Here is an 18,663-nt window from a genome sequence, read left to right as displayed (position 1 = left end):
GTCCTTTGAGACATTTTTTGTGATTAAGGGCTATATAAATAAATTTGACTTGACTTGACTTCCTTCCCCCTCAAGCAAAAGAATGCAAGTAAAAAAACACAAAAACAAAAAAAAACATCAAGAGTATTTGGCCCAAGTCATTCTCTTTGCATATTTTTTTCTTTACAGAACAACAGAGGAGTAACAATAAAAACATCCCAACCTTATGGTGAAGCATATAGTACACCACCTTTAAAAGCTCATTTTACTCCTACCATCATCTTGCCACTCGCTACAAGCAATTTGAGACGCTATCTGAAGTGGTCGTAAACCACATAATGATAGAGCATGCCAATGCACATGCACACACATATAACGTGGAACAATACATAATCATATTTTCACCAAGCCCATCGTGAATGAACTGATGTGAACTAATGTAATAATGAACAGGAATTGGCAGAAAAACTCAGCAGAAAGAATATTCAAGCAACTACAAGAAAAACAATGTTGAGATACGCATTGGTGGAATACAGTACAAAAAAAACCCATTGACATTAAAAGTCCTTTTAAGATTTAAAAGTCTTCGTTCTCCAGCTGCAGTGCAATCAATAAAATGCTCACAGCGAGCTCATGAACAGTACTGATTAAATCTAGCAAAGCACAAATGGCCATCATGACGTGTTTTTGTTTCAGTTAACTTTTAAGAATGAATGACAAAGTGTGTGCTAAGTCAAATTGGAAAACAAAACAAGACAAAAAACATGTTCGGATAAGATTAAATCACATGAGTGGGGTTCATCCTGGAAAGGTCTGAAGTGTCACTAATAGGGTATGTGATGTGTGATGTGTGTGTTCACTGACGCGCGTTTGCGACAGAACTTGGGGTGTTTGAACATGTGTTAGGGCGTCGCCCCTTTTCTATGGTGCCAAGTGGTAATCTCTGTACTTGACAATGGTGTAGTCAGGTGTTGTCATGGTGGCAACCAGGTGTGTCACAGGAGGCTCATTCCACAGAGAGAATTGGCAACCTACTTTGTAAAAGGATAAAAATCTCTCCATTTATTACCTCACTTTACTGTTTTTAATCTCATGTATGAGTATATGCATACCTTGCTATAACAAGATTTATTTCAGGTTTGCTACTTCATGTATTTGCATCATGTATTGTGTTCTGCATTCTGATTTGCTTTCTAATCAAAAGAAAGTTCTTTAAAGCTGAATAATGTATTTAATATAACAATGTTACAGAAAACCCTCATAGTTTTCTTTTCTTTTCAATATTTGATACGATAACAAACAAAACATGTTTTTATCATTGAAGTAATATTATTCAGTGTCGGTTTTCAATTTAATTTGGAAACTTTTTTTTTTTAGATATTCCATTTGTAAGTGAATAATTATATAATTGATTTTGATCAGTTTCGATATGAAATAATAATAATTTTGAATAAATTGCATAGTCAATGACCTGCGATGTATGCCGATGGAGATTTTTCATTTTCCGGAGTTCCGTTTAGCAGAGTGGATGACGTCACACGCTAAGCCGGGAATCGGAGAAGAGGTTAGCTCCGGTAGCTACCGGTTGCTCCAGGTAGCTCCACGTTAGCGTCCGAGGTGCTAGACGTGAGCCACGTTTACGTAAAACACAGAAAACTGCACTCTCTGTACGCTTTGATGTTTTTCACCAGCACAGCCAGTTCGTCGGTCTTATTTGGTAAAGAGTTCACATTTACCATGATTACGGACTGTACAGAAGACTTATAACGCCGCTAGCTGCTTAGCCTTAGCTCCGACACTGCATCCACGATAGGGCCCCCTTGTTACGCCGGCGCGAGAATTCTTCAGGGCAAGGAGTTGAGTTCTCGGATAAACACATTTTTGTACGTTAAACCCCATACCGATATGATAGAAAGTAATCCAAGGTGTACGGACGGCACCAAAGTTTTTTGTGACCCAACCGTAATACCGTAGTGGGTTCAAGAAAACCGTACTCATTACGGCAAAAGCGTAGTACTTGGCAGGTATGCAATGGGTTCTCATAATAAAGTGTCTCAACGCTGAACAAAGATTGTTTAATAAGCTTTCATATAAAGGATTCTTTAGAGACGTAGAGTCAAAAAGGGGTCTGCTAATGTAACACTGTGAGTGTAAACTGTAATTGAAACTTTGCCCTATTCTTTTTGGCCTGACAAACCACTTACTGTGTTGATTCAGCTCCGCATACATTTAAATTGGAAAGACACAGAGGAGGTTGCTGTGGCACTTATTTTATCTCCGAGCCAGATCATTTCATGAAAAGAGCCATATCTGGCTCGTGAGCCATACATTCAAAACCCCTGACTTAAAGCATTCTATATTGCATTTTATCATCAGCCTATCACAGAGTTTCAAAGGCAGAGCAAAAGAAGCCCAGTCTGGATCTTACCTTTTTTAACCTTCTTCTGCAGTTTGACAGTATCGGATGACTTTTTCTTGATATCTGCTCTTGCCTTTTTATACTCTTTAGGAGAGAAAAAAACATTTGGAGAAGATATTATTTGAGAGGCATTGGAACATAGTGATCATGTGTGACTACCTTTTGCATGATCTTTGTCCAGTTGACTGGCTGCTTTTCGCCACTCCTCCATTTTTAACTCTAGTGGTGTGATGAGACTTTCGGAGAGTGCTCTGAAAATTGAAAATTTCTCCATGAGTTGCCGTTTTGGTCATTTTGGTGAGGATCACACTCATAAAAGGGTTATTTTACAGATAAGATCATTTGGACTTGAGACTGACCCATGTGAAACACAACAAAACTGGAACCCTTGATGTGCTTGTGCATGCAAACACTAACACTATCCAAAAGAAACAGCTACTGTAGCTAAAGTAAAAAACTGGAAGCCATGACTAAAAATGAGAATTAAAACTGATCAATCTGTTTTACCATACATTTATTGGTATTACAAGATTTTTAAATCAGGATTTGCAATTTGAAGAACTTTGGTAGTATTTGTAAAGTAAAGTATAAATCAAAATAAACAAAGACATTTGAGTTGAAATTATTCCAAAACGTTTTCACAGGAAAACAGATGTTTAGATTGTTTATTTTAATTACTGCATTAATTAAAAAACACACAAAAACTGAGCTTGATTACATTTCTTTATGTAAATAGTCTTGAGTGGTCACTACACAAGGGAATCTTAATATTTACTGTTGAGAAGCTAAACATCTGGGGATTTGAAGAAATACTCACCCAAAAAGGTATCTGAACAATAAATCAATTGCATATAAAAAGTTCGTTGATTTGGTCATACGTTAGTTGTTGCACATTCAGTGTGCATGCAGGAACTTAGCCAATGTACCACGGTAAACAAACATATCGTCTTCAACTCTTCTTCATCCCCAAAACGTTGCAGTCTGTCCCAAAAACTCAATGCATTGATGGCAAATAGGCACAGTAAAATGTAAAAAAACATTTGAGGAGCAAACATGATAAAGAAAAGCCATAAATGCACTTTTTGAAAGCTTAATTGTGACACTAATGATCTTTAATTTTCAGGGTTAGGGTTAGAAAAAAAAAAGTTAAGGTGTTCTGCATTCTTTGCCCACACTGCATCAAATCCTTTCCAATTATGATTGAAACCAAACCCTGATCAATACTAGCCTGCTCTTAGTATGACTGAAACCGCTACCGGACATTCCCAAACAGATGAATTGGACACAATCGTATTTCCCCCTATCCTTCAGATAGACAAATCATACGCCATGGTTACTGCACCAACACACGTGTGTCTTCATCTTACGTGGTAAAGAGCTTAAGTTTGGACTCAATGCTGCGATGTCTCATACACATCCTGGTTAGTGCTGAACCGATCTCCTTGGTAGCACCTGTAGAACAAAACAAATTTATATTCATAAATACACACACACATATACATACATACATATACATACATACATATACATACATACATATACATATATACATATATATATATATATATATATATATATATATATATATATATATACACACAGGTAGATCAATAAACTGGCGAGGAAAGCGAGCTCTGTTGTGGGCACAGAGCTGGACAGCCTGACAACAGTAGCTGAGAGACGGGCACTGGAAAAGCTGCGGTCAATCTTGGACAATCCATCGCATCCACTACACAGCATTATCTCCAGACGGAAGAGCAGTTTCAGCGAGAGACTGCTGTCACTGTCTTGTACTACGGACAGACTGAAGAGATCTTTTCTTCCTCATGCCATGAGGCTCTTTAACTCTACCCGGCAGAGTAAAAGCCCACATTAAACCACACCGCCTACATTGCATATTACCGAATTTTATTGCAATATGTATTCTGTGTAGCACTATTTAGATATTCTATACAACACGCTACAGTGGGCATTTGCACGTCACATTGGGTATTTGTATATTGTATTCTTTTTGCTTTATTATTGTATTGTCTCAGCTCAGGGATGCTGCTGGAAATGTGAATTTCCCTGCGGGGATGAATAAAGTATCTATCTATCTATCTATCATTTGTTGCCATTTTAAACCAAAATTGCTACTATATGAAGAAATATATCTCTGTGGCTTAATGACTAAAATAGTGATATTGAAGCCTCTGCAAGTTATTGCCCGCTCAAAAACTTTGGAATTGTCTGAACATGTCAAGGCTGGTAGTGGATCAAATAATTAGCCCCGATCTAAGTATTTAATTAACTATGCTTGCCTTGAAGGGTGAACTGGTGCTCAGTTGCTGGTCAGTATTTTTTTTTTTTTAAATGAGGCTTATTTTTGTTGCACATTTCATGCCTGCAGCCCCCTGTTATATGTCCAAAGTTTTGATGTGTGTATTTAAAGAAGTGGAGATTGGACTGAATATACTGTGTTATCACCAAATTTTGCTGGTTGTTTAGTACAATGTGTCACAAATACATTGAGTGCAGTGACTCTATGTAGATTTAATGGTAAGAACGGCATCAGTGACTAGTGCACTACACTCTGGGTATTTCAATTTTGTAAAATACAGCATGTTAGCATGTTATATTTTACCACGTTTAAACGGTCTTCTTTCCCTGTTTTGTTAGCTGCTAGCTGGACTTTGGATAGTGTTTACCTGTTAACACTACAAAGCTAACCTAAGGTACTGCAGTTTAGCAGTTATAATGCGTAAGCCCGCACTATGTGAGTGACTTTCGTCTACTAAGTCCTAAGCTACATACAGAGAGTTAAATTTACCATTAATATTATTTTACTTTGGTGAAAGTGAGAGTGTGACTAGTTGCATCATCAGTTCCCTCATTCTCTTGCGCCGAAAATATCTTCTTAGAAAAGATTTAACAGTTTTTCTTCCGTATCACTATGTTGTCTCACATGATTTTTTAAACATTTATTATTTTGGTTTTATACAAATTTCACAAATTGAACACTCCAACTTAGAATGGTGTTTTTTTTAAATATGCAGGGGTTGGTGTCTGAACCATTTTTAGGACGAAGGGTGCTTCCAAAAGAATACTGATAACTTAAATGAAAGTGAAACCATTTCGGACACACATGACAAAAGTCAAGGCCTGCAGGTTTTTTTTTTAAGTTTTCTAAGGTCCCTGAAATTATCTTGATTCATTGTTGTATCATACACCAGGATAAATTCTTGGATAGTGTTTTTGGTTCATACATTTTTGCACTTAATTGTATTTCAATTCAATCATAACAAAAAATATTTCAGTTTGACTGAATAATAGAAAACTGTTTTTTCTTCTCTGAAGAAAATTTAGCATGATTTTGCTCAGATAAAAACTTTTGGAAATTAATATCATGTCCATGCTATTTTATGAAGATTTTTATTTCAAAGAAATGTTTATTTTGTGCGAGTTGAAAATTCAAGGTTACCGACAGCTAATAGAAAATATTGCTTTATTTACCTAAACCTATTGGCATATAACTGTTGGGTTTTAGAGAGGTTCAATGGGTTTCAAGAGACTGTAAATGTCAATTTACAAATATTCAAAATTAAATCAGTCTGGTCCAAATTACTTACTAAGCCCCTCGTGAATTTAACTCCCTGGTTTAGGAGATCAAGGGCATGCATGCAAAGGTGTCTAAAAACAAGTCATGACCGCAATACAGCTGCTTTCATCTGTCGTTCATAATCACTTTCTTTGCAATTAGAAAACGTACAACGCCTGGGTAAAAGGTGCGGCAAGGCGTGTTTGCTTTGTTTGCCCTTCCCGCCCTGTTGCCATCAAATTATCTGCTGCTGTACAATGCTTTGCTTGCGTGTTTGTATCCTGTCTGATGCACAAAACACGTCTTCTACTTAAGGCAAGAACAAAACCAGTGTTTGCTCAGGGGAAAGTAGGACAAAAACCTGTAAAGAGACATTTTCACAATTTTTTCCCATCACTTGTGTCTGTATGAACAGAGAGCAAATGTGACATTGTTGTTTAAAAAATATATGATAAATCGAAGCAAAATCATTCTCATTAGAAAACCAAATAGATAAGAAAAAACATTAGATTTTTATCCATTTATCTTAAATAGTGCTATTCCGAAGATTACCCTTAACAGGAATTCCAGTTTTTTGTCACACTTAGTTTAATTTGGCACTTTACAAAATATCTATATAAAATATAGATTTAATTTAAAAAGGCTTGGACAAATTTGGTCCACCAGGGCTTGTCCTGCATGATTTTGTAAGTATTTTTTCTTGCTGCAAGACAAGACGATTAAAAAGACTATGATCACTAACAAGCTCCTGTGGAGTTCGCCACAGGCTGATCATTTATCACCTGTGTTGGAAAAAAGACCTAACCAAAACATTCAGTACATGTTGCCCTACAGGACAGTTTTCTCACCCCTCGTTTAATTCCAAAACCAATACAGTTAACGAGAAGCTAAAGGCTTGCATCCCATATAGTAAACTATCAGTCCTTCAACAGCCCACCTGTTAATGACCTCAAACAATTGACAAAAAAATTGGTCTATTTGAAGTGGATGGAAGCATGAAAGGGATCTTAGCCCCACTCTCAATTTACAATGTTTCTCCTTTGAGGGAAAAACAGCACAAACTGTTCAGCAAGCAGGCCAAAGCAACATTTTTCCAGTCTTGCACTCCCGTCGCTCATAATGCAACTTATTCAAGAGCAATTTGTCTAGGTGTGTGTGATGTGTAAAGTGTGTAACTGTGGTAATAAGCTTAGAACTGTAGCGACGTTCGCTAAGTGGTTGAAATGACAACAGTTCCAAGTTTGAAAGAGGGCCAAAAGATTGCACCATGTAAATCTTACAGCCTGTTTGAATTGAACAACTATTGATTTATTGAACAGCTTGCCAGAGAGAGTCAACAGCTATGCTTCAGCTATTGACTTTTGGAAACCTCTATGATGGCATGATACCATTGTCTGTGTTTGCTAGGGGGTAAGAAATTACAATTAAAAAGCCCCATGACGCAGAAAATGTCAACTTCTCCTTTGTTACCATGTGATCGGTCACACGGGAGCGACAAAGACGGAACGGAATGAGAACACTTCTGTGTGATTAGCTGATGATAACACTAGTGTAATTTAGCATATTATCTTTTGAGATTTTGTGCTTTTTTTGTCTGCAATCTTCTTAAGCCAATGGTGTCCAACTGTGGTCCTCAATGGTAGCAGCCCTGCCTGACTTTCTTTTTGTTCAAATGACCAGCATTGCTACAAAACTCCTCTTCATTAGCAACAGTATTCTCAGTGATTACATTTTTTTCACGGTTAGTTATATTACAGCATTATTTCGAAATTGATTATTTTTTCAGTTTTTCTAATATTTAGGTAATCAATAAACGGAGACAATAAAGCAAAGTGTAGCAGCACTTACAGTATGTACTGATGATAGAGTGAGGGCTTTGTATAGTATCCGCACATTAATACCTCAAGCAGCAAAGCGAAAATCTCAAATATTATGATGGTGTCCTTAACTATCACAGAGTCCTTTACAGAGCTCATCTTCAACTAACAACAACCGCACGCAACCACGCATATAGAGCAGAGCAAGACTGAGATTGGTTGTGCTTTACTAAGTATTGACAACAAAGTACTACGACCTTTTTTTGATTATCCATAGGTAGTGGCATGGTAAATTAACACGATTTTGTTTTGTTTTTTTAAAAAAAGCACAAAAATAGAGCGTGAACTAAACATTCAAACAATCAAACCCATCCAAGTCTACATTCTCCGTTCCTGAATTGAACACCTGCGCTAAATCTACATCAAATGTCCCAGTTTCACTTTATTTACTGTCGGGTAATGATGCCAGCTTTTACAAAAGCTCGGACAACAGTACGGGCAGACAAATTAGCCCAAGTACCTACAATCCATTCGCAAATTGTGGCGTGACTCGCTTAGCGGTGCCTTCCAGTGTAAAAATGTGGTCTCCATCAGTCATGCATCGCACCCAGGCCGCTCGCAAAATTTCTTTGAACGGTCTTTCACACCGATTTCCAGGGGTTGGCCTTCAAATGTCAGGCCTCCCGGAAAGACAACAAGGCTCAGAGTTCGTTCAATGGCAACAAGGCTCAGAGTTCATTGACTTCACTTGTTTGTTTTGTGTTTTTTCACATTGGCTGTGAAGCCCCGTTCAGATGAGGCGCCATTTGTGAGATGCAGTCTGCAATCAGCACGATTGTCAGACGGCGCTTTCCCCCGCGCACCACATGCCACAACACTACTGTGAGCGAGTAAAAACCTTATAATTAAATGAAAAATTTGGATGACATTAGTGTTGATAAAACCGGTCTTGATAAGAGTTTGGCATAATCAACCAGGCTAGAAAATTTGCACACATAAAAAAAAAATTGGCCCAGAGTCACAAGCAACGTGGCTAATTGAAAGGAACGGGAGATTTCCCGAAGGGCTGGCTCATGTCAAGGTGGAGTTTGAGCTGGCTGAATGAGAAAAATAATTTGAACATGCATCTAAACTTACTAGTGCATTTATTGTCTAATCAGCTATTTTGCCCAGTCAGTGCAACAGATCATTCCGCAGATCATTAGTTAAAAGCCTAAGAATCTGTTGGGAAGGCAAACGCAAATTTGATCTCAAATAACTGATTCTGTACACAGCTAAATGTGTTTTCATCTATATCAAAATTTTCATATAATTTTTCTTTGAAATAAAATGGTTAAGTGTTTTCTGCTAACAAGATATACCCATTTTTCCCCCAATAAAAATGCATCATACAAGCTCCCTGCGGTTCCGTTCATTCAAGTTCCCCCCTATTGCTAAGTGGGCCGGCTTTGGGTAGAAAACTCCTGGGCTGAAAAAGGGGCCAACTCTGGCCCTGGTCACAAGTGACATGTAATAGAAACTCAAATGGCTTGCTCTTTCTATTTATGGAAACCGTTCAATCACCGGTCAATCAATGATGTGACGCATTGGGATACTGACTCCAATTAGTCAAGCTATTGAATGGATGTAATATATAATTAGAGCACGCTACTGGTGAAATAATAATGGGTAATCAGTGGAGAAACACTAAAAAGAAAATTTGGCACTTGGCCAAAATACAAGCATGGCCCCAAAACACAGAAGACCAAAATCAAATACCCAAAACAGTAATAAGAAAAATTTACATTAATTTGCCACTTCTTAAAATGGCTAACTAAATTTCGAATACCCATACTGCTACGAGAGTTTTGTAGGCGACTGTGTTCACGTATTTGCACTGTACATTTAACCAGTATACACATTAAACAACACTCCACCCTAAAAAACAACAACAATTTCAAGGACACTCAAAGGCAACCTGATACAGAAAAATTGCGAAACAGAAAACCTGACCTATTTTCAATGTCACATACACAAGCATCAATATTTTGCTACAAATGCTTTGAGGGTAAGAAATAAAAGAACAATACATTTATAAATATTAGGCTGTCAAGAGAACCACTACCGCAAATTCCGGACTATAAGCCGCTACTTTTTTCCCAAATGTTCAGCCCTGCGGCTAATTCAGCGAAGCGGCTAATTTATGGAATTTTTCTAACGGCCATCAGCGGCGCTGGAGTATAAAATGTAAGATTAAGACCAGTAGAATATGTGCGCCAAAAAAGACTGCAACCTCTAAATTTAAGCATACAATGTCTGTAAAGTTGAGGTACGTTCAGATATTGAGGAAGACGCCCTTGACGGCAATAGTTATGGGGTGGAAGTTGAGGACAATCTTCCGATTTTCCGTGAATTTCACAATTCTGGGATGCTCGTGAAAGGCTTGGTGACCGGGCCCTAAAGTTTTGAGCAGCGCAAAAGTTTTTCGCGCTGCCAACCGCGTGTGAATTTCCGACCGCGTGTAAAGCACTGCTGTATCTCGTCTGTATGGCGATCTCAAAGCGTCCAACAGCGTCTGCTTCACAGGCAGAAATTTCTGGCCGTGATTCAGACGCAAACGGCTGTGTGACTGGGCCCTTAGACCAACTAAGTCTGAGCAAATAGATCTTGGCGGTTTTATTTGCGAATGTCGCAGAGTCAGATCAATCACTGGCCTGTGATACAGGCAAATTTGTTTTCTGTAAACGTTAAGTTAGAGTTGATTTTGTTTTGATTTGAGGGTGTTTTATTGATCATCTGGTGATGCTATTAGCATATGCTGAAGAAGTCTTTGTTCTCAACTTTCCAGTGATGTGACAAATGTGAGGCAATGCTACCTGTGCGAGCGCCTGGGGTCCTAAACATGACGAAAAGAAAGGTCCTCTTCTTCTTCAGTAAAAAAAACCCTGCAGAAATAATATGCCGCCTTTTATACAAAAAACCCATTTATGGATGGTTTTGTCTTTTATCCAGATGCGGATATCCTTTGTTAGAAAACAAAAAAAAAACACATTCACTCCTCAGAGCTTGATGTTTTTACATTTTAGCAGGAATTTCAACACCTAGGTAGTAGGTGCATTTTTGCCCAGCTTGTTAGGGCAAAACCTTTTTAGTGTAGTCTAATTTTGATATTGTCAATAGTGAGTAAAAACAGTTTTCTGTTATTGCTCCAAACTTTTTTTTAAAAAGCAACCACTCTGGCATGATAGAGCAAGTCTGCTGCTGAGAGTAGTAGCTATGATTTATTCTCCTAGCACTCCAACCCCACATGCTGTATTTTATTTTACTACCAACTGTCCTTACATAATCACAGCAACTGTTTTAGACTTCAGCCTACTGTAAAGCTCCTAGTGCGCAGCAATGAATCAACACAATCTGCTGTGTTTAACTCTCGCTGGTGGACGGGTTAGAGTTGTGTTTGTGCTTACCTCTGGAGCCCATCGCCAGGTCAGCTACTTTTTGAAAAGCATCTAGGAATGCGCCGGTCACCAAGATGGTGGTCCTGTATAGTGTGACAGACAACACAGGTTTAAAATAAAAAATGATACAAATACAGGGATCAGAATGGAGATTTTCATTTTCAGCTGAAATAGCCAGGGTCCAGGAATAAAGCAGGGCGGAGCCCCCACCCTACCCCCCCGATGTTGGTGTAAGGCAGGAGTCGGGAACCTATGGCTCGCGAGCCATATATGGCTCTTTCTATGGTATCTGTGGCTCAGAGACAAATTTGATTGCATGCAAAATTTCTCCATCTTGTTCAAAACTTGAGATGTCTATCCTATTCAGGTACACGCAAAGCCAAACCAAAGCTAAATAACAAGATATTACTTCGCAGTATATATAGGGCACGTTTTTCACTACAATTTACAGTCAAGGTGTCACACAAATAAAGGGGGAAAAAAAACTCGTTTTGGCTGTACAACGCTAAAGAATCCTTTATATAAAAGTTCACTATATAATCTGTGTTCAGTGTTCAGATACCTTATGATGAATCCACAGAACTGTAAATACGCCAAGACACCGGAAGAGAACTTAGTCATTTGATTGGGTGAGTGGGAGGGATGGGTGGAGCTATGCAAAATGTGCAAGCACTACCTCCCATCTCTCGCCCTACGCCGTCTGCGCCAAAAGTGAGCTCATCAGGCTCCCTATTTGCAGAATGTTGTGACGTTTTTACACAATAACTGCTTGCATCTGGTTTTGAAACCAATATGTATGAAAAAAAAGGGTCAAAAGGAGTTTAACCGATCTTGAGTAATTGCAAGAAAGAGACAAGTTTAAAGTGGTATGTTTGTTGATTTTGGGACAGGGGCTCTGGCATTATTCTCTTTTCATAATTTTTATCAAATCATCAAAAATAAATGTGCTGAAGACTAAGCTTTTGTCTGGGGCGCGGGTTTAGCAATTTAGTAAATTTGTCTCATAATATATGGTGTGGCTCTTTCCCAAAATAAAATTAATATTTTTTGCTTTTATGGCTCTGAGTCAAAAAGGTTCCCGACCCCTGGTGTAAGGAGAATGAAGTAGAAGATATCATGAGCATGTTTAAAGGTGAGGTATTGGCGGTAATAAAGCCCATGCCATGTGACAGGTGCGCCCTGAGTGCGTGTTAAATAACAAAAAAGGCAAATGCAACTAAAATCGTGCCTTTCAGTATGGTGCTCCTTATGGACGTGAAAATACATTCTCCTGGACTCTGTGCCACTGTTAGCGCTTGGTTGATCACTGGAATATCAAATTAATTTTGTTATTTAACTGGCTGCCCTGTTTATCAATAAATGAATGGCTGATATTTTTTTAATGTCATGCTTTAAACAACTAAGGCTAGGTTCACACCGCAGAGCTTAATGCTCAATTCCCCTTTTTGGGGTGAAATCTGTAGCTTTTGTGAGATTGTTCACATTTCCAACTAAATTAGACTTGTATGTGATCTCCTGAGTGAACGCCTCAAGTGTCCTGCATGCGCAAAGAGACACATGACGTCACATGCAATTCACTCGATGTTTGAAGAAATACTCATGGATGTTAAAGGCTGAGCGCATCTAGAAATTTTAAAGCTAGTGGAGGCAGCATAGTTGAATCAAAAAATCTTTCTTTCCCTTTATTGAATGTCAGTGTTTTCTCCGCCTCCTTCCGCCTGGTTGCACGCAAAATAGTAACGTCTGCCGCCTACCGATGCATGAACGTGTCTCGACCGCTCACACAGTAGTCGCATTCCAAAAGATCAATTATGTATGGGACTTAAAACTACATATGTACTGGACTGTCTCAGAAAATTAGAATATTGTGATAAAGTTCTTTATTTTCTGTAATGCAATTAAAAAAACAAATGTCATACATTCTGGATTCATTACACATCAACTGAACTATTTCAAGCCTTTTATTATTTGAATATTGCTGATTTTGGCTTACAGCTGAAAAAAACTCAAAAATCCTATCTCAAAATATTAGAATACTTCCTCAGACCAAGTAAAAAAATAATTTTATAACAGAAAAACTAAATCAAACATTTGAAAATGTCCATTGATGCACTCAGTACTTGGTTGGGAATCCTTTTGCACGGATTACTGCATCAATCCGGCGTGGCATGGAGGCAATCAGCCTGTGGCATTGCTGAGGTGTTATTGATGCCCAGGATGCTTCGATAGCGGCCTTCAGCTCATTTGCATTTGTATGTCTGGTGTCTTTCATCTTCTTCTTAACTATACCCCACAAATTCTCGATGGGGTTCAGGTCAGGGGAATTAACAGGCCAATCAAGGACAGTGATGCCATGGTCAGTGCACCAGTTACTGGTGGTTTTGGCACTGTGGGCAGGTGCCAGATCATGCTGGAAATCGAAATCCTCATCTCCATAGAGCTTTTCAGCAGATGGAAGCATGTAGTGCTCTAAAATCTCTTGGTACACAGTTGCATTTACTCTGGACTTGATGAAACACAGTGGACCAACACCAGCAGCTGACATGGCTCCCCAAACCATTGCTGACTGTGGGAACTTCACACTGGATTTCAAGCAACTTGGATTTTGCTCTTCTCCAGCCTTTCTCCAGACTCTGGCGCCTTGACTTCCAAATGAAATGCAAAACTTGCTTTCGTCTGAAAAGAGGACTTTGGACCACTCTGCAACTGTCCAGTGCTTCTTCTCCATAGCCCAAGTCAGACGCTTCTTCCGTTGTCTTGAGTTCAGAAGTGGCTTGACCATGGGAATACGGCTATTGTAGCCCATTTCCCGGACACGTCTGTAAACTGTGGCTTTTGATACCTGGACTCCAGCTTCAGCCCACTGTCTTTGAAGCTCCCCCAAATTCTGGAAGCGGCTCTTCTTCACAATTTTGTTAAGGCTGCGGTCATCTCTCTTGGTTGTGCAGCGTTTCCGGCCAGATTTTTCCCTTCCAACAGACTTTTTGTGGATATGCTTTGAAACTGCACTCTGTGAACAGCCTGCTCTTTGAGAAATTTCTTTTTGTGTCTTACCCTCCTGATGGAGGGTATCAATGATGGTCCTCTGGACAGCAGTAAGATCAGCAGTCTTCCCCATACTTGTGATTTAGTTTACTGAACCAAGCTGAGTGTTTTTAAGGCTCAGGAAACCCTCGCAAGGTGTTTCGAGTTAATTAGATGATTCAGGCGATTAGTTGAATAGCCTACTTGTATACTTTTTCATGATATTCTAATATTTTGAGATGGGATTTTTGAGTTTTCTTAAGCTGTAAGCCAAATTCAGCAATATTAAAATAATAAAAGGCTTGAAATAGTTCAGTTGATGTGTAATGAATCCAGAATGTATGACATTTTTGTTTTCTTAATTGCATTACAGAAAATAAAGAACTTTATCACAATATTCTAATTTTCTGAGACAGTCCAGTAAGTGGCCTGGGTCTGGTGAGAAAAAAAAAAAATCACATATGTGCTGTTCAGACAGAATTTAACATTATATATGTCGCATTAGTACAAAAAAAGATTTCCCTGCAGTGAGAATGTAGCCTAATGCTCCTTTTGTGATCGAGAGGTAGATCGCTATTGATGTATTGAGCAACCCTGCGTTCTAAACATTGCCTGAGGCATGGCTTTTCTGAGTCTCAAGTGCACAGTGTTTGGTCACAGAGTATTATGTACCTAGAGTAATAAAGTATCAGCTACACACTATGTTACGACTCATACTTACTTAACACGCCATATTATTTACCATTTTACATTACATACATCTGTTACCTTTACTAAAGACACAGCTAAGCACTACAATATTCAACACACATTTGCTCCTTTAACGGTGGCACACGTTCCCATATTTTTAACAGTTTGCATTCATTAGTAACCTTGACTTTTATAACAACTCCACAGCACACTAAATATATTAAAGTGATTTAGACTAAGACACGAATGTCAAGACCAGTTCCACTCTCACTCTTTGAATCCTTATGTAAAAACACGTAAAAGACTCTCAAACACCAGTTCAGCAGTGCAACTGGAAACCCTCTGAAGCCATATCATTAAAATCAATGGACTCATTGTCTGCAGTCTCTGTGTGTGTTCTATTACCAGGCTAGACTATGTATGATACACCACGGCTGAATTGCACTACCCTTGTATACCAAGGAGATCAGATGACATAAGGCTTTTATGCAAAGTGGAGTCAAGTTAAAAAATGGACACTTGAGCTGGTATTAATTTGTTTTTTAAAAAATAACGAGTTAAAATGGGTCATTTCCATATTAAAGCTATTAAGGAGTAAACAACAAAAGGTGGAGGACCAATAAGTAGTGGTTATGTGGAGCAAATTTTGTGATTTTAAACTCTGCTTTAAGATTTCTGAACAATTATGTAACCCTCACTAATACAAAGACTGTCTTAAAAGGTAGACCTGACACCACTTAGTAGCCAACTCAAAAAGACCACAAAACCGTTCCTCCAATAAGGAACGAGTGTTCCCGAACAAACAAGGCACGATTATAAAAAGCTCAAGAGAGGAGAGTTCCTCAGAACTAGTAAACCAGCAAGTACACACAAAGCTGGTTTGAATTGTACACAGAATTGCCTATTCCCATTGTTTGCATTATTGCCCGGTCAACATAAAACAACATAAACTGAGTTTGAGCTTCACAAGTAGAAAGTTGATAATTTAGAAACGTGATATTCTGTATGACACTAATTCGTTCAACGCCAACAAGTTCAACCATCGGGTATGTTTACATGCAGGCAGTAGTCTGATTAAGATCAAATTTTGGGTTTTTGAAGCAATGTTAATAATGCGTTTACATGACCAGTGACAAGATTCAATCATGGCACTAACCCGACTTGAAGGCGTGACGCACAAAAGACAAAAATGTAGTTTCTGAATGTAACTTTTGGCAATTATATATATATATATATATATATATAGAGAGAGAAAATAATCGGGACTACACTTCCCTCCATTCAGGACATTGGCCAGAAGCGCTGCCTATCCCATGCTAAGAACATTACCGGGGACCCCTCTCACCCCCATCATGGACTGTTCACTCTGCTAGCCTCTGGGAAGAAGTACTGCAGTGTGCGGTGCAGGACCACCAGGCTCCGCAATAGTCTAGTCCCCCTGGCCATTAGACTGTTAAATGGTCAATCTAACATATAGTTAACTTAAATCTAAACGGCTGCTAATCTGACTTTTTGCACTACTGGCAGTTTTTTATAGCTTGCCACTCATTGCACATTGCTCTCTGCACTATTGTAATTACAGCGTTATTGTTACAGTGTTAATGTTACTGTGTACCTGACTTGTTAACCTGACTGCCCATTTTGCACATCTGGTTAGCTACTCTTCTTGCACTATCGGCACTATGGTAAAATACTATACGTAGCCAAAATACAATACAACTTTATTTATATCTGTACATTCAAGGAAACTGTGGGGGTCAGATGCATCGACATTTCGTTCTGTATACACGTGTACTAGAATGACAATAAAGTAGATCTGAATCTGAATCTGAATATTCTTCCTGTTACTCATCACAATCAGTTTGGGGGCCATGCAAGTTTTTTTTATATTGCACTTTCCTTACCTGAGCTGCGACTGAAGTTTTGTTCCTTTGGTGACGAAGTCCTCCCACGTGGGATAACTGGCCTGCAGAAAAACAGACAACAAAATGGGTTTATATTAGCTTCAGAGATGAAAACCAAAACATTTCAAACAAAAAAAATAATCACATAAAAACTGACAACTTTGTTTATGGATAGCAAGAAACAGTAAATCAAAATGCTAAATAAAAATAGTTTTTAAAAAATCAACAATTATCTAATAAACGACACCCATTCTAAACCACTCCTTGTAATGAGTGTTTAGTTTATCACATTTTTGTGGGTCTTTGTGGGATTTCAGAAAACGTGTGTGCATGAATTTGGAAAAACAATACATGGATGTTTTACCTAAACTTTTATTTTAGGCTACGATAGCTTGTCTAACAGACGATATTTTTAGTGAGACAATGGATGCCCTGAAAAACATGCCAAATAAATCTATGATCATGATGAAAAGAGCAATACAACAGGCAATTGGGAAAAAATGCTTTCATTCATATCCATCAAACCTCTCTGCGCCAAGACAAATATATAGTAGATCTTATTAGTTAACCTGTACAAAATAATTCAACCTTTTTGTCAGAAGCTATATATTAACTACAAATATCTAAAAGTAAATATTTTGAAAACATATCAAGTCACGAACGATTTTTACATCATACAAAACAGGGGATTCTTAATTCATCTATACCTCTAATGCAACAAATTAAAAACCTTAGTGGCACATAGTGTAACAAGTGGAAAAGTCAGTGTACAGCTATGGATGGAAAAGACTGATTTCTATGGTACTAATAACTACATTTTATCAGCCATGTCTTTACTGCCAAATGATGCCAATACATAAATTCACAAATTGATACTCAGGCAATTCATGTTAAGGAACCCCTTGCAAAATAGAAATGACATTTATCAAAAAATAGTAGTTTAGGAACTTAAATCCTGAAAAATGACGAGCCCTTCGGGGGCCATAAATCCGTTTTGACTAATGATGTATTCAAAAGGCTGCTTTGGACTGCAAGCACTAAACGCAGCTACTGCACTGCCAAAACCAACCCGCTACAGCTTATTTGACCTCTAATATTGCTGACGCTTGGCCGAGTAGACAAAGCCTTTAACCCTTTCACTGTGTGCCTTTAGATCTCTGAAGGTCTTTAATAAATGTGTTTCTACTGATATCCCCTAAAGTGTACAAGCCCAATGTGAGACATTTTGTCTGGTAAGGGCAGATGGACAAAGATGTCCCTTTCATCCACTAACATAGTTAACTTGTACTCAGTTTGGGGACTAACAAACAGCTATACTTTATTTTTTTTGACATTACAAAGATCAATGTTAAGTAGGGAAGTAAAACTGTGCAGCTGTAGAAGGAAAAAATGACTAGTGTATGTCAAGGGATGTGTATATTTTTCAACGGGGTGATACGATACACACTTCGACACATAGGGTGACATGAATTCAAGTAAAACTAACATCCGCTGGAGAGTCCCTCAAGGGTCTGTGTTCGGACCTCTATTGTTTATATTTTACATAAATGACTTCTGAAATGTATCATAGAAAATAAAATATTCCATTCACTTTCAACACCACAATCTTAGACTCAGGTACAATTTTACAGGAATTACACCCAGAAATGATAGTGGTACTTAAAGTAAAATAAGCATCAATTCTCAACAAACCTTCAATAGTTGTTTTTCTACGGAGCAGATACTTATTATTTTTCCCTACCTTCAAGGTCCAATATTCTTGTACATTGAAAAGGCATTTTGGCCACTCAAAAATAAATTCATTTATGGAATGTTT

The 18,663-nt window shown here is 38.2% G+C and overlaps 1 protein-coding gene across 3 annotated transcripts in view; it reads right to left on the bottom strand.

Moving 5' to 3' along the window:
- The window catches only part of mtss1 (MTSS I-BAR domain containing 1), a 59,432-nt gene that overhangs the window by 18,105 nt on the left and 22,664 nt on the right, over positions 1-18,663 (bottom strand). For all 3 annotated transcript variants that reach the window (XM_088337651.1, XM_088337652.1, XM_088337653.1), the window contains exons 2-6: positions 16,848-16,909; positions 11,239-11,312; positions 3,766-3,850; positions 2,558-2,649; positions 2,408-2,482 (exon numbers count right to left, since the gene is read on the bottom strand). In XM_088337651.1, coding sequence (XP_088193777.1) covers positions 2,408-2,482; positions 2,558-2,649; positions 3,766-3,850; positions 11,239-11,312; positions 16,848-16,909 — 388 coding nt within the window. The remainder of the gene's footprint in view (positions 1-2,407; positions 2,483-2,557; positions 2,650-3,765; positions 3,851-11,238; positions 11,313-16,847; positions 16,910-18,663) is intronic.

The sequence above is a fragment of the Urocampus carinirostris genome, chromosome 6 (assembly GCF_059441175.1).
Source record: "Urocampus carinirostris isolate Australia breed hairy pipefish chromosome 6, RoL_Ucar_1.0, whole genome shotgun sequence".
NCBI lineage: Eukaryota > Metazoa > Chordata > Actinopteri > Syngnathiformes > Syngnathidae > Urocampus > Urocampus carinirostris.
The sequence above is the reverse complement of the archived record's forward strand: the minus strand, read 5'-3'. Positions and strand labels throughout refer to the sequence as shown.